Source organism: Salvia hispanica, chromosome 6 (assembly GCF_029641045.1).
Source record: "Salvia hispanica isolate PSC_SH4W2 chromosome 6, Shi_PSC_v1, whole genome shotgun sequence".
NCBI lineage: Eukaryota > Viridiplantae > Streptophyta > Magnoliopsida > Lamiales > Lamiaceae > Salvia > Salvia hispanica.
In genome coordinates this window covers 7,900,836-7,914,807 of record NC_142697.1, presented here as the reverse complement: position 1 = coordinate 7,914,807, position 13,972 = coordinate 7,900,836, and the positions used below count along the sequence as shown (strand labels likewise).

Below are 13,972 nucleotides of genomic sequence, written 5' to 3'. Positions count from 1 at the left end.
AAAATAGGAGGCTTTGCCCCCAAGTTTCCAACACAAAAGGCCTATATAAACTGCCTCCCCACCCCCTTTTTCCTCCACCATTTTGACAACCCAAAATTTCACAAACATAAGAATTTCAGCAAGGAGGAGCAGTGGCAAGAGCAAGGAGTGGCAGCCAAGAAACTAAGGATTCACCAAGTAAGGTAATCCCCCTCAACACCCCATTACTCTTTGAATCATGATTAGAACAGCCACAACATAGTTCAAGAACTTAGTAACACAAGTGTTGACTACAAGATCAGTAGCAGGCTAAATGCTTAAATCCAGAATCATAACAGTAGCAAGCTTCAATAGATAACACCAACACTTGGCAAACATTGAATAATTTCATATTAGTGAAGCCCAAACTCTTAGAATCATAGAAGCAACACTTAGCATAGCAGGATAATAACAAGCTTGTTCCAGCAACACACAAGTTTCCAACTGAATCGTCAATCGCAAACTCGGAACTAACGGAGTAAGTAAAGGGGCTAGGGGGAAAGGGACTTGGCTTAAGGACAGAGGCTGTCCGGCGACGAAGCGAGTGCCGACGCAGCAGAGGCGGGGCGGTCAGCGGCTTCATTCGCCGAGGCTGACGGCGTAGGCGCGATGACGACCCTAAGTTCCACGCACGACGGAGGAAGAGGCGGAGGGCGAAAGGCGACGCCTTTCCCCTGTCGGTGACTTCACCGGGAAACGAGAGGACCGGCGGTGAGCTCGGTGGCGAGTGACGGAAAAGCTCCGGCCTTTGGCGAGAGCCAGCACGCCGGCGGAACTCCGAAATTCATCGAGGTAGGTGCGATTTCGCCGGAAAGGAGGAGAGGCGCTGCTCCTCCTCAAATTAAGGGTTTCTAATTTGGGGAAAATGTGATGTGAATAGAGTTGAGAGAGAAATAGAGAAGAGGGCCGGGGGACGGCTGGCGCCGGCGGAGCTCCGACGACAGATTGGAACGGCGATTCCGCCGATGAGGATTGGGAGGCGCCAGGCGCCGCCCCTGATTCAATTGGAGGTTTAAAGAAATGGGGGCATTTCTTTTTTTCTTCTAGAGTAAAAGTTAGGTTTCATATTTGTACTGGACATTTTTAAAATTCGACTTTGGAGAGATGTATTAAGGTCATGCGTCTCCTTTTAATAAAACGCACGAGCGTCACACGTTTTAGGATAAGACGTATAGATCTCATGCGTCTTTGAGTTTTTTATTTTATTTTATTAAAAGACGCATAGACCTCATGCGTCTTATAGTAAGACGCATAAACGTCATGCGTCTCTTCTTCGAACTTAAAACAGACGCGAGGCAGAGGCAGTAGCTTCATTCTGCTTGAGAGAAAGAAAGAAAAGGGGCAGGCGATTTGTTGGGCGATTTTCGGCGATTCTCGCCGATTTCCGGCCATTTCCTCTTATTTTTCGGTAAGTTTTGTTCAATCTTTCAACATTTCTCACTTATTCGTCATTTATTGCATAACATTAGGGTTTCTAATGCCAAACTTGTCAAATTTACTAAATTAGGGTTTATAGAAAAAAATTGTCCCTAATTGTTATTATGTTGTATATTTTTTTATGCAGAAATGATGCCAGTATTTGTGAGTTTATATTGGGGTGGTAGAATAGTTCAACTTCCTCAAGTGGGTATTGGTTATGATCCACCTCGTACGAGAGGCTCCATCGTATTGAATTCATGTGTTTCATTCTCTGAATTAGTTGCAATGATATGTGCTAAGATAAGAGTAGATATGAATCAACATTCCATTGAAATATCATGGAGGCATTGTCTCTTTGGTACCAGTATGAGTTACATATGTACTGGGGTTGACAATGATAAAAGTGTGGTGTTTATGTTCATTGAAGCTCCAAATTCTACATGTCATATTGAATTATTTCTTGAGTATTCGCCATTAAGAAATTTAGAAACCCCAAAGAAATGGGATTGAGAGAAAGGGAGTTCTCGGTGGAGAAGAGGAGTGTATTATTGAGTTCTTAGTGGACTTAATTATTTAGTCTTGGGCCAAGTTGATTTTAATTTATGAAAGTGGGCCGGTTCTTGTTGATAAAGGAATGTAGTTGGGGATGCCTCATTTTATTTTAGTGAATAATAGGGCCATTTATTTGGGCTAGAATATAAGTGTTGGCTACCCCATTGTTGCTTAAGTTTTGGGCTAGACTGAATAAATGGATAGTGGATCGATGCATGCTGATGAATACAGAAATAAGTTGAGATTTTAATAATATGGCGCCGAGGATTATTTATGATGGATTGGAATAAATTTAAGATTGAGTTGGAGCTCAATTAATTAATTCCTAAATAATTTAGTAAATTTCCAAAGATGGAAAGTGATGAAGTGGAAGACCCGAAAGCAGACCGGCGTCGCCCCGCGACGTCATGGGCGGCCTTAAGAAAAATTCAAAGAAAAGATTTAAGAAGGGATTTTCCAAGAATCCATATTTTATTAAATGCTCAAGTATATTTGTTTTAAAGATTATGGAATTTCTCCGAATTTAGTAAAATGAATAAATAAATTCTACAAAGTAATGAAGCCGAGGTGGGATTTAGATAATCCTATAAGCCGAGACTGAGATATAGTGGTACCCAATAGTAGGATGCATGCATTCTTCTAAGGCGAAATAGTTCAAGTACTAATTATCGCTATGTATTTTCAAAGGATAAATCGCTCAAGGGCAAGTGAGGTCAAAACGAATAATTGAATTGAAGAATAAGCATACCAGGTGAGCTTTCTTTAATATCCAACACATTAGTTTGGGTATAAATCAAATACTTGCAAAATTATGAAAAATCATCTTTTCTCAAAATGGAGCTATGATTCTTTTCAAATTGTTGTCATGCCATAAATATTTTGTTTTGATGACTGGAATTGAATTGAATGTCATGGAATGGAATGTGATTGAATATCATGGAATGAAATGGGATTGAATGTCATGGAATTGAATGTCGTGAAATGAAATTGAATGTCATGGAATTGAATTTCATGGAATGGATTCACGAATCGAATGGATTCACGAATGGAATGGATTTATGAATGGAATGGATTCACGAATGGAAATGGATTCACGAATGGAATGGATTTATGAATGGAATGGATTTATGAATGGAAAGGATTTATGAATGAATGGAATGGATTGATGATTGCATGGAATGGATTTATGAATGAATGGAATGATGAATGATGAATTATGAATGATGAATGATGAATTATGAATGATGAAAGAACCTAGTCTGCAGTCGAACTTTTAGCTCCCAAAAGAACTTAGTAAGCTCGGGCCTTTTAAGAAAAACCCCCGTGTGCTACTGTGATGGCTTGACAACTATATATGGTATGTTTTGATTTTCGGCATGTGTCCACTAAGTACTCTTGTACTCAGCCCTACATGTATTTATAAATATGCAGGTTGAATGTCAAGAGGATGGAGTGATGATCGGAGTCGATGTTATCAAGTTGATCTTCCAACGATTCGTGTCTTCATACACGAAGTCGTTTTGTAAGGACTTATTCCGCTGTGCTTTTAGAATTGTAGAACCTCACCATCAACTCTGATTTGTTTGAGGTGATGTTTATTCTATTTTTCAAGACCATGTAATGAAATACTTGGCTTCTATGATATCAATCGACATTGGCCTTTGTACAAATTCTCAAGTTCTAGCCCTTTTCCCCGCTTCTTTAATCCCTCTCATTAGTCGCGGTTTACCCGCTTTCGCTGCTATCCTTAGCAAAATGCGGTCGTAACAGAGATGATGCTATTAGAGGAAGATGTGTAATTGATTGGACAAATATTTGCTTAGGAATAGGTCATAATAGAACATAAAAAAGGTACATACGAGCAAATATGCTATCAGAACATAATAATGTTATCATCAGATCATATTTCCTATTTCAAAATATGCTACAAATATATGCAAAAAACATAGTTGAAAATTTAAACAATGATGATGGATGGCACATAACGAAAAGCATAACAACAACATGATTTAGTCATAAAAGTAACATAAAATAAAATATTTATGGAATAACTAATTTATAACATTTAAATGAAAACCATGCAATAAAATTGACCTCCATAAATCGTAGTATCTACACTTTCATCAAATGAAGAATCGTATTATATACACTTTCCATTTAAGAAGGTCTCGAAAGAAATAAATCTGGAAAAACATTAATAAATTTTGGGAGAAATCAATAATTAAGATTACAGGTAAATGTAGAATTTATCAATGGAGTGACAAAGGAGAAGAAGTTGAATGGCAATCTGGTACATTTAATGTATAATTTCTTTAATTTCAATTTTTTTATTTATATTAGTTTTTTGGTATATTTTTAAGAAATGGAATAAAAATGTGCAGATATTATTAAACTAACTTTTGTTTTCAGTGTTATAAAAATTAAAAAAATAAATTTAAGTATCTCCCAAATCTCTCTCTCTTCTTATACATGAGAACTCCTCCTCTCAAGTCCATGACGCAACCAAAAAATATTGCAACGGTCTAAATTTAAAATTCAAATACATCAGCGTCTCCCAACTATCTCTCTCAAAATTCAAATACATCAGTAAACTATCTCTCTCAATTGTGTGAATAACTTAATTTGCCACTTTTTGGTTTGGTGCTTGGTTTAAGTTAAATGTGAAAAGGAAAAGAGAGTGGATGAAGGGAATGGTCTGAGGAAGTTGGCTGATAAGAAAGAAAGAGATGCAAGAAAACAAAGAAGATAAAGAGTCAAGAACCGAGACAAGGGAGAAAAGGAGTTGAAATAGGAGTGGAATGAGGCTGACACAGTTCTGAAGATTTAAGGGAAGAAGAGATATCTGCTCGATCCAGGATATGCCAGAGATCCTGTGACGTGCAAAAGTTGCCCAGCACACCTGGTGACCCCCTTCCTTTTCACGTATTCTTCTTTTTATCTGTTGGTCGGTTTTTGTTTTGAGTTGTCTTCCACACTAATCCACAACTTGGATGTACGGCCTTGTGTGGTAAGAGGTTGCTCATGTATCTTGCTTTTGTTTGTGTTTTTTATGTGTTTGTTATAGTAGCAAATTGAGCATGCCTTAGTATGCTTTGTACCTTCCTAATTCCCTACATTCCAAGATACTTGCTATTGTCTGATAAGTTCGGTTTTTAACTACGTGATTCCAGTTAAGTGATTTAAGAACAATGGAATATTGAGTTTGAGTTTGGATATGTAATAGTCATAGAGGGAACCACCACTTATTCAGCTCCACCCTTTTCACTGCTCTCTCCTTTCTGTGCATCCACTGTTCCAGTTGTACGAGAGAGAGAAGAGGGAAGAAGATGGTTCCTCCTTTAGCAGTCGGCCACTACTCCTACACCACTGCCCATTCACACCATTCCCAACAATTCTTTCCCCAATTTGGCCCACATCTATAGAGGAGGGGACCATCTACAGAATCAGCCCTACCTCAATTCTTTCAAGAGGAAGTTTTCAATTCCCATGTATAAAAGTAATCCTCTGCCCTAATTGAAGGGGACGAGCAGCCGGTAAGGAAAACAAAATTCCTCCTTTTCCTTTCAATATGTGACAATCATAATTATTTATATTGAATTCATTTCCACTTTCGAATGCTTGCTAGTAGGCAAAATAAAACTTTGTCAATGTTTACCATTTCTTTTCTCTCCCAAAGATTGGTTGAATTCTGTTGTTGCTTGTTGCTAAGATTCTGTTATGATTGCAACAATTTGTTAGTTTAGAATTTCTGTAAGTTTTTTTTGAGAAGCTCTATTGAATTTCCATGTTTCTGTATATTTTTTCAGCATACATATGATCTACTTGCATTGCTCTCTGTTTTAACCACATTAGTTTAGAATTTTGCTGAGTTTCTTGTGCATGAAACTTACCCCTTTATATTATGTTTATTACATGAGTTCTTTAGCAAGTTCTTAAAAAGTTTGTATGCTCTTATATTAAGTTTGTGTGGTGCTAGACCTGTATCCATTCTTTTAATGGTCAAGTTGAACCTTGTAAAGATATTATTTTTGTCTGTTCTTAGTCATATTTTTTTACATGGATCTGCTATTTGCGCACATCCAATGTCAAACTCTTCAATTATGAGCAGTCCTTGAAAAGGTCAGTATGTATATCAAAATCAATGAGTTTGTTCCCTAGTCTGCATATTTATGATTGACTGGAATTGACATTATTCCATATTTGACCAGTAAAGAATTGTTCAGTTGTTCCAAGGAGAGTGGTCCTATCACATTTTCTATAAGCTCTGCTCTGGTGTCCGTTCTGGTCTCCAAGGTTTGTACTAAGCTTTTCCCCATTATTTAGTTTTCGACCTATATCTGAACCTTTTTCTCTTACATAAATGAAGATTATGGGAATGGTTCAAATATTTTTGGATGTGGTGATTACGCTGATATACTTTTTTCCATTATTATATCTATGGCATACAAAAAATCTTTGTTACCAGTTTGTATCATTTTTACTTAATAGTTGGTGTTTCATAGTTAAGAACCTATTTTCTTTAAAACATACCAAAGCACACGTATATTATTGATGATGCACAAGTCATTGCACTTTTCTCTTAATAAAACAATCATTTATTGTCAAAAACACATTTATAGCTTTTGTGGAACCATGGTTATTTTTTCAGGTAGGGTGAGGTTATGAAGTGCTTCTGAACACAACTATCTCAATCCGAGTGAATGTTTGCAGATCCCAAACATTGATAATGAACAAAAGTTTCATAATCTTATGGTAAATGATAGATCTTGAAACACCCATTTGTTTTTCTCGTACTCACTCATTAGTCAACCAACCAACCACTTTTGTGTCTTAGGTTTGAATCTTTAGTAAAGAAACTGATGTACTGGTGGGAAAAATTAATTCTGGCATATGTTTTCACCCCTTGAGTAGCCTTGGATTCTATAACGATGACTAGAAACGCATCAAAATGCTTGCTGCAGTTTTGTGGCTGGGAAACATCATTTCTTGTAATTGAGAATCAAAAGAACATCGAGGTTTTTCGTGATGAAGGTAACTGTAGTTCTTTTTCCCAATCCTCTTTAATTAGTCCTCATCTTTCCAAAGCTTTAGTTTTTGTTGTATATTATTCGGGAAATAATTAGTTATATTGAAGGGAAATTCTCATTGGGGATCTACTATGGGAAATCATAATTGTACTAGAGGATTTGCTTGCATGACAAATTTTTCTTTACGTCAGATAGCATATTAGGGATGTGGTGGTGCGACGGCGACATAGCAAATTCAAATTAGGTCAGATATCCATTAATGTATAGAGACATACAGGAGAAGCGAATAAATTGCAAATCCTAGAAGATTGATTTATGTAGGGAGCAGAAAGCTAGGGCAACACCTAGATACATTATGATTACCTAGATACATCAAGATTATGTTTATGCTTACCTTTTTTATTTAACAATCTAAATCAATTTCCCTATGTTTACAAATGCAGCTTGCTTGACGGGTTGTAGTGAGAAAGACCGGATGCTTACAATGTGAAACTAGAAGGTGCGAGAAGGTGCGAGTGGGCAGTGATGAAGTCACCAAATCTCCCTTACTTGAACAGGCTCTTAATTTTATGTATGTGTGTGCGCAGTGTATATTTTGTGCATATAATGTATGTATATTGTGTATAATGTGTGCATTTTGTGTATAGTGTGTGAAATTTGTTTGTTATGTGTACAATGACTGCAATGTATGTATTTTTCGTATAGTGTGGCTAGCGGTGTTTGTATTTTGTGTATATGTGAGTGTAGTGTATGTATTTTGTATATGTGTGTAGTCAGGGACGGATCTAGAAAATGATCATAGAAGGGGCAAAAATACATGTGGAGATATTTGAAGTGTTTGAGGAGGGGCATTTAAAGAAGAAACTAATATTAATTTTTTTCTACAATAGAATTTATACATAGATATGAAATTTTGAGGGAGGGCATTTGCCCCTCCTCCTTGCACGTTAGATCTGTCACTGTGTGTAGTGTGCATGTTTATAAGGCGTCGAATATATGTTTTGTGTGTGTGTTTATAAGGTGTGAATGATGTATTTGTTGTATGTGTATTTTGTGTGTAGTGTGTCTGTTTTATTATGTTTATAGTGTGTGTAGCACATTTTTGAAGTGCGTATATTTTGTTTATTATGTGTATTTTGTGTGTATACTTTGTGTATAGTGTGTGCAGTTGATAAGACTAATTTCATGCATCGGTTATAAGGATAAATTCTGTGATTTCCTGGGTCTAACAAACCTTTTTGAGCCAAGTGTGTAGAGAAAATGCCAGCCCCAGGAAGAAGATAGAGATCACCTGGTGAAGGAAAATGGCAAGGAAAATTAAGCAGAAGGATGAAAAGCAACTAGACTGAAGAGCATCGTTTGAAGGGCAAAATAGGAATCACAAAGAACAGTCTAGAAGCTTTATCCACTATAAAAAGGAGCACGCAAACAACATGAGAGATACGATCGTCACCTTTTCCAGCTCCTAGCTTAGGTTTCTATTTTTCTACACACTCATTTGGGGGAAATTTTCTGGGGGGTTCTCGTTTCATAGGAAGTGTGGGTGCAACACCGTCTCTACGGAGGCGAAGAAACAGTTATCCTTTATTTTCTGTCTACTTTTGGTACTCACCGAGTCCTCGTTGTTCGAGGCTCGGCTTTTGTGTTGTTTCTATCATTGGATATTTCGTATTTTGCAATGGATATTTCTGTTTATGTTTCGTTTATCTTGTTGTATTGTTTTAGGATCGATTTGCTGATCTTTGTTGGTTGATCTGAGTTTGAAGCTGGTTTGTGAGAAATCTGTTGTTGATCGGAGAAATCTACGTAGATCAGTGAAAATCTGAGGTGGGAATGATGTTTGGTGGTTGTGGATGGCTTGGATCCGGAGTGGATTAACCGTCCTGTGACTGGATCTGTTTGTTTGAAGTCTCATTTAGTTGTTTAAATTCTGCATTCTCGTTTTACCTCGTCTAGTAGCCGTAGATCTGCCTTAGTTTTAACTGTTCTTCATTTTTACTGCTTTTAATTCCGTCTGCTTAGTGTCGATTTACGTTTTTGCTCTGTTTCTTAACTGGTTATTTCCTGGTAAATGTTGAAGAAGTTGATGTCGCCGTTAGTATGTCCTTTAGTTAGTTATTTTGCAGCTTTTCAATCGTACTCTACCTTTTCAGAAAATGGTCCCCACATTCAGTTGTTTTCTTAGGTCTGGGTAATTTAGGGAATAGTTTTCTTAGATCTAGTAATTGTCTCGCTTGTTCAGGTTTATATGCATGTTTCCTGTTTCTGCCTAGAGCTAGCTGTTAGGGTAACATATTTCTATTACCATGTCTAGGAAGTAAAGCTCAACCCTAAAAATGCGTGGCAGCAGCCAACAAAAATAGTTCCCGAATCTTTGAACATGTTTATTTGCGCATTCATCTCTGTGGGATCGATCCCTACTTTCCTGTGCTAATTTTAGTATACGTGGTTGAGGGTTTTGAAGAAGTATTCTGTGTGTCCGACGACTGAGATCTTCCAACGATCCGTGAGTTCCTAGACCCTATGATCTAGTGGATTCGCTGGACTCAGGAAGTTTGATATTCCTTACTGTGCACACAGTCTAGCTACCAGTGACTTCAGCAGTGTGTATAAAATGTGTATATTTTATGTATAGTGTGCAATGTGTGTATTTCGTATGTAGTGTGTGTGTAAAGTGAGTTTATTTTCTGTACCCATGTTTGTTTTATGTGTAGTGTACGTGTGTATTTTGTATTTTGTGCAATGCGTATGTATTATGTGCATTTTATGTTTAGTGTGTAGTGTGTATTGTGTGCAGCGTGGTGTATTATTTGCATTTTATGTAGTGTGTAGTGTGGGTGCATATGGTGTAGTTTGTATAGTAGTGTTTATTTGTGTGCGTGCGCGTGCGTGCATGTGTGTATATTGTGTATAGTGGTTGTGCGTGTATATTGTGTATAGTGGTTGTGCGTGTATTTTGTGTATAGTGTGTAGTGGGTATCATGTGCAATGTGTGTTTTTATGCAGTGTGAAGCGTGTAAAGTGTGTGTATCCGTTTGCAATATATTTATTTTGTGTATGCATGTGTGTGCTATGTGTGTTTTTTGTTTGCGTGTGTATTTTTTGTTTGTGTGTTTGCAATGCGTGTATTTTGTGTAGATTATGTTTTGTTTAGTGTATGAAGTGTGGGTATTGTGTGTATATGTGTGTGTAGCGTTGTGTTTGTGTTAAGTATATTTTGTGTATTTCATGCAATGTATTTTGTGTATTGTGTAAGTGTGTTTGATGTGCATGTATACTGTGTGAACTTTGTGTATGTAGTGTGTGTATAATGCGTTTATACTTGTGTATAGAGTGTGTAGTGAGTGTTATGCATGCATAGTGCAAGTGTGTTTAATTTGTAGTGTGTATTTCATCTATTGTGTGGTTTTTTTTATAGTGTGTAATATGTATATTTTGTGTGTATATCGTATTTTGTATATAGTGTGTGTTTATATGTTGTGTAGTGTGTGTATTACGTGCTATTTATGTAATGTGTGTGCGTACAATGCATGTATTTGGTATATCGTGTATTTATTAGTGCATAGCGTGTATTTTGTGCTTAGTCTGTCTAATGTGTTTATAGTTGTGTATTTTTGGGTATAGTGTGTTAAGTACGTGTAGTTTGTGTAGTGTAATAATTTTGTGTATAGTGTGTTTAAAGTGTGTGCATTTAGTGAAGGTGCATAGCGTGTATTTTGTTCTTAGTGTGTCTAATGTGTTCATAGTGTGTATATTTTCTGTACTTGTGTATTTTGGATATAGTGTGTTAAGTGTGTTAAGTGTGTGTAGTTTGTGTAGTGTAAATGATTTTGTGTATAGTGTGTTTAAAGTGCGTGCATTTTGTGAAGTGTGCAAAGTGGTTAATTTGTATATACTGTGTAAATTATGGGAATAGTGTGTATAGTTTGTTGTTTTATGTATTTATCAGTTTGTTTTATGTAAACGTAGTGTGTGTGTATTGTGTGTATTTTGTATAGTATTTTGTGTGTGTGTATGTATTTTCTGAAGGTGCATCTATTTTATTATATTTATAGTGTGTGTGTAGCACAATGTTTGTGTTTTGTAATGTGTATAGTGTGTGTAATTGTGTTTGAAGTGCATGTATTTTGTTTATAGTGTGTATAGTGTGTGTTGTGCATGTATAGTAAAGTGTGGTTATAGTGTGTGTAGTCTGTTTATTTTGTGTATCGTGTATTTATCTATTTGTTTTATGCATATATACTTATGTATTGTGTGTGTGCATTGTGTGTGTGCTGTATAATATTCGTGTGTGTTTAAGTATGTATCTTCTAAATGTGTATTTTGTTTATAATGTGTGTGTGTCGAAGCTTGAGTTGATGATGTGTTGGAGAAGCTGGGGATCGATGTGACTGGGTTAGAGTACTACTATCGGATTCCTAGGATGAACTTCGAGGATGGAATGGTGTGGCATTTTTACAACAAGTTTGCAATCGAAATGGCAGAGTTAGGGGTTAGTGCTGGGGTGATAGATGTATATGTAATTCACCCCGGGGGTGTTGGTGAGGTGTTAACAGGCTCCTGAGAAAATTAAAAGTCCACTTAGAGAGCTTATAGATAGTTTAACCGCAAGTGAAGACGATGAGAGCGAAGAGGAAGGGGTATGGTAATGGTGATGATGGGGGGTCTGGTGATGGTGATGATGAGGGAACTGACGATGGTGAGGACGAGGGAGCTGGTAAGGGTGAGGGTGAGGGAATTGGTGGAGATGATTGGTTAGTACAGAGTTCAACACTGATTACGAGGTGGAGTGTGAGGAAGAATCTGACAAAGAGGCTTGTGGTTGTGAAGGGCAAGGGGAAAGGATCTCGAAAGGGGAAGAGCAAGGGGAAGGGAAAGGCTGAGGGAGTTGGAAAGGGAAAAAGGGAAAGCTAATGTTGAGGGAAGGGCTGTTGTGAAGGGAAAAAGAAAGAGTAAGGGGAACTGCAAGGAGAAGGGAAAGGAAAAAAGGAACGCTGATTCCGATGACAACAACGCGGGGCAGCCTACATTTGTAGACAGTGACTATGATCTAAGTGATAAGGAAGAGGACAACATCATGACAGCTCAAGTTGAGGGATGAAAGAACGTGGTGAATTCCATGAGACTTCTCGGTGATTGAGATGATGGTTGAGAGAGTGATGATCTTCACAGTGATTCGTATAGCTCGGGTGCGTGTGAGGATGACTTGGCGGGGTGAAGGTAATGTGATGTCGTCAGAATTGTAAGCCAAAGCTACAAGCCTGCAACAGATCTAAATGATCCAAGGTTGGAAGTAGGGCTGCGGTTCAATACGAAGGAAGATTTTACAGAACTTATTCGTCATCAAGGTGTCAAGTTGGGTAAGAAGTTGAGGCTGAAGAAGAATGACAAAATCCGTTGTGTTGCTCACTGCAGAGGGTTGTTGCGAAGTAAGAAAATTAAAGTAGAATGTCCTTGGACGGTTACCTTATCCTATAGGAGTGAGCTTGGCTGTTGGCTGATTTCAGCTCTGCATGGTACACACAAGTGTGGGGGTGCTTCTTACAACCATGGTTGTGCTAATGCCAGTACTTGTCGAAACTTTTCAAGGATGATATGAGGGTATTCATGGGGATGACGATTGCTCAATTTGTGGAGAAGGTGCATTGAGAGTTAAAGATAACAATTTCTCTGTGAAAGGAAAAGTGTGCAATGGCACGTGCGAGGAGACTGATCGAGGGTGATACAATCAAGCAGTACAAGAGACTGCATGATTATAGGGCAGAGATTTTGAGGACTAATCCAGGGAGCACTGTTGTCCTAGCAACTAGGCGCATGTCGGATGGAAACGACAAGTTCAATGGAATCTACATAGCTTATGGAGCTTGTAAAATTTCCTTCAAACAGCACTGCAGGCGCATCATAGGATTGGATGGTTGCCACCTCAAAGGACAAGGGAAGGGCATACTGCTCACAGCCATTGGATTAGACCCGAACGATCAGATCTTTCCCGTCGCATATGGTGTTGTAGCCATTGAGAACACTGATACTTGGAGTTGATTTTTGAATTTGTTGGTAAAGGATTCGGAAATCAAGTATTCAATCAAGTGGACATTCATCTTCTGACAAACAGAAGGTACAAATTTAAATTGTAAATTCTAGTCAGTTAACTATATTAGCTAATGTTTTTTCTTCGTCATGGGCAGGGCCTGATCAATGCTGTCCGAAGCTGCTGCCATAATGCCGAACACCGCTTCTGTGTATGGAATATGCACAACAACTTCAAGAAGGTTATCCCGTCCCCAAAGTTTAAAGACAAAACTTGGGAAGCAGCCCATGCAACAAACGTGTACGCCTTTGACAAGGTCATGGATGAGGTGAAAGAGCTAAACACGGCTGCACACACGTGGCTGTTCGCGCACACTTCGAAGGAGAGTTGGAGCCGAGCTTTCTTCGGATTTGTGGCCAAGTGTGACATTCTAGTCAACAACATTTCAGAATGTTACAACAGAGTCCTCTTGTTTGCACGGGAGAAGCCTTTGTATGGCATGCTGGAATGTATTCGCATGTATTTGATGGACAGGTTCACCTCCCGGTGGAAGATGGCTACAAAGTTGGAGGATTGTGTCGGGCCCAAGATATGGAAGAAGATTGAGAAAATAAAGGAAAAGATTGGAGATTGTATGGTAAGAGAGGCCGGTGAATGGGTGTATCAGGTGAACACCAAATTCAATGAGCAGTTCGTGGTTGATATACGGGATCGGAGTTGCAGCTGTAGGCGTTGGATGTCGACCGGGTTACCGTGTGAACACGGAATTGCTGCTATTGAGATGACGGCCGAGGATGTGAACTCCTTTGTAGCTAAATGCTACTCAACGGAGACTTTGCAATTGGTGTATGCGCCTATCATCTACCAGGTACATGGACCAGATATGTGCCGAGGACCCCCCATCCTGATATTATTCCACCAGACTTGA

The 13,972-nt window shown here is 38.2% G+C and overlaps 1 protein-coding gene and 1 long non-coding RNA gene across 8 annotated transcripts; both read left to right on the top strand.

The window, feature by feature from the left end:
* The first annotated feature begins 55 nt into the window (after positions 1 to 55).
* Positions 56 to 8,720, top strand: LOC125205697 (uncharacterized). Of its 7 annotated transcripts, none has more exons than XR_016132730.1 (7): positions 56 to 182; positions 4,644 to 4,911; positions 5,288 to 6,108; positions 6,198 to 6,282; positions 6,638 to 6,741; positions 6,824 to 7,020; positions 7,460 to 8,720. It is a non-coding gene; the product is annotated as an uncharacterized LOC125205697 (long non-coding RNA). The 7 variants fall into 7 exon arrangements; XR_007173815.2 differs by having other exon boundaries at positions 4,644 to 5,522; positions 6,032 to 6,108; XR_016132729.1 differs by having other exon boundaries at positions 4,644 to 6,108; positions 7,460 to 7,587; positions 8,265 to 8,720.
* A 4,544-nt stretch (positions 8,721 to 13,264) lies between these two features.
* On the top strand, positions 13,265 to 13,972 carry LOC148923145 (uncharacterized). Its single transcript, XM_089061409.1, has one exon. The coding sequence runs from the start codon at positions 13,265 to 13,267 to the stop codon at positions 13,970 to 13,972; it is 708 nt and encodes a 235-aa protein (XP_088917535.1).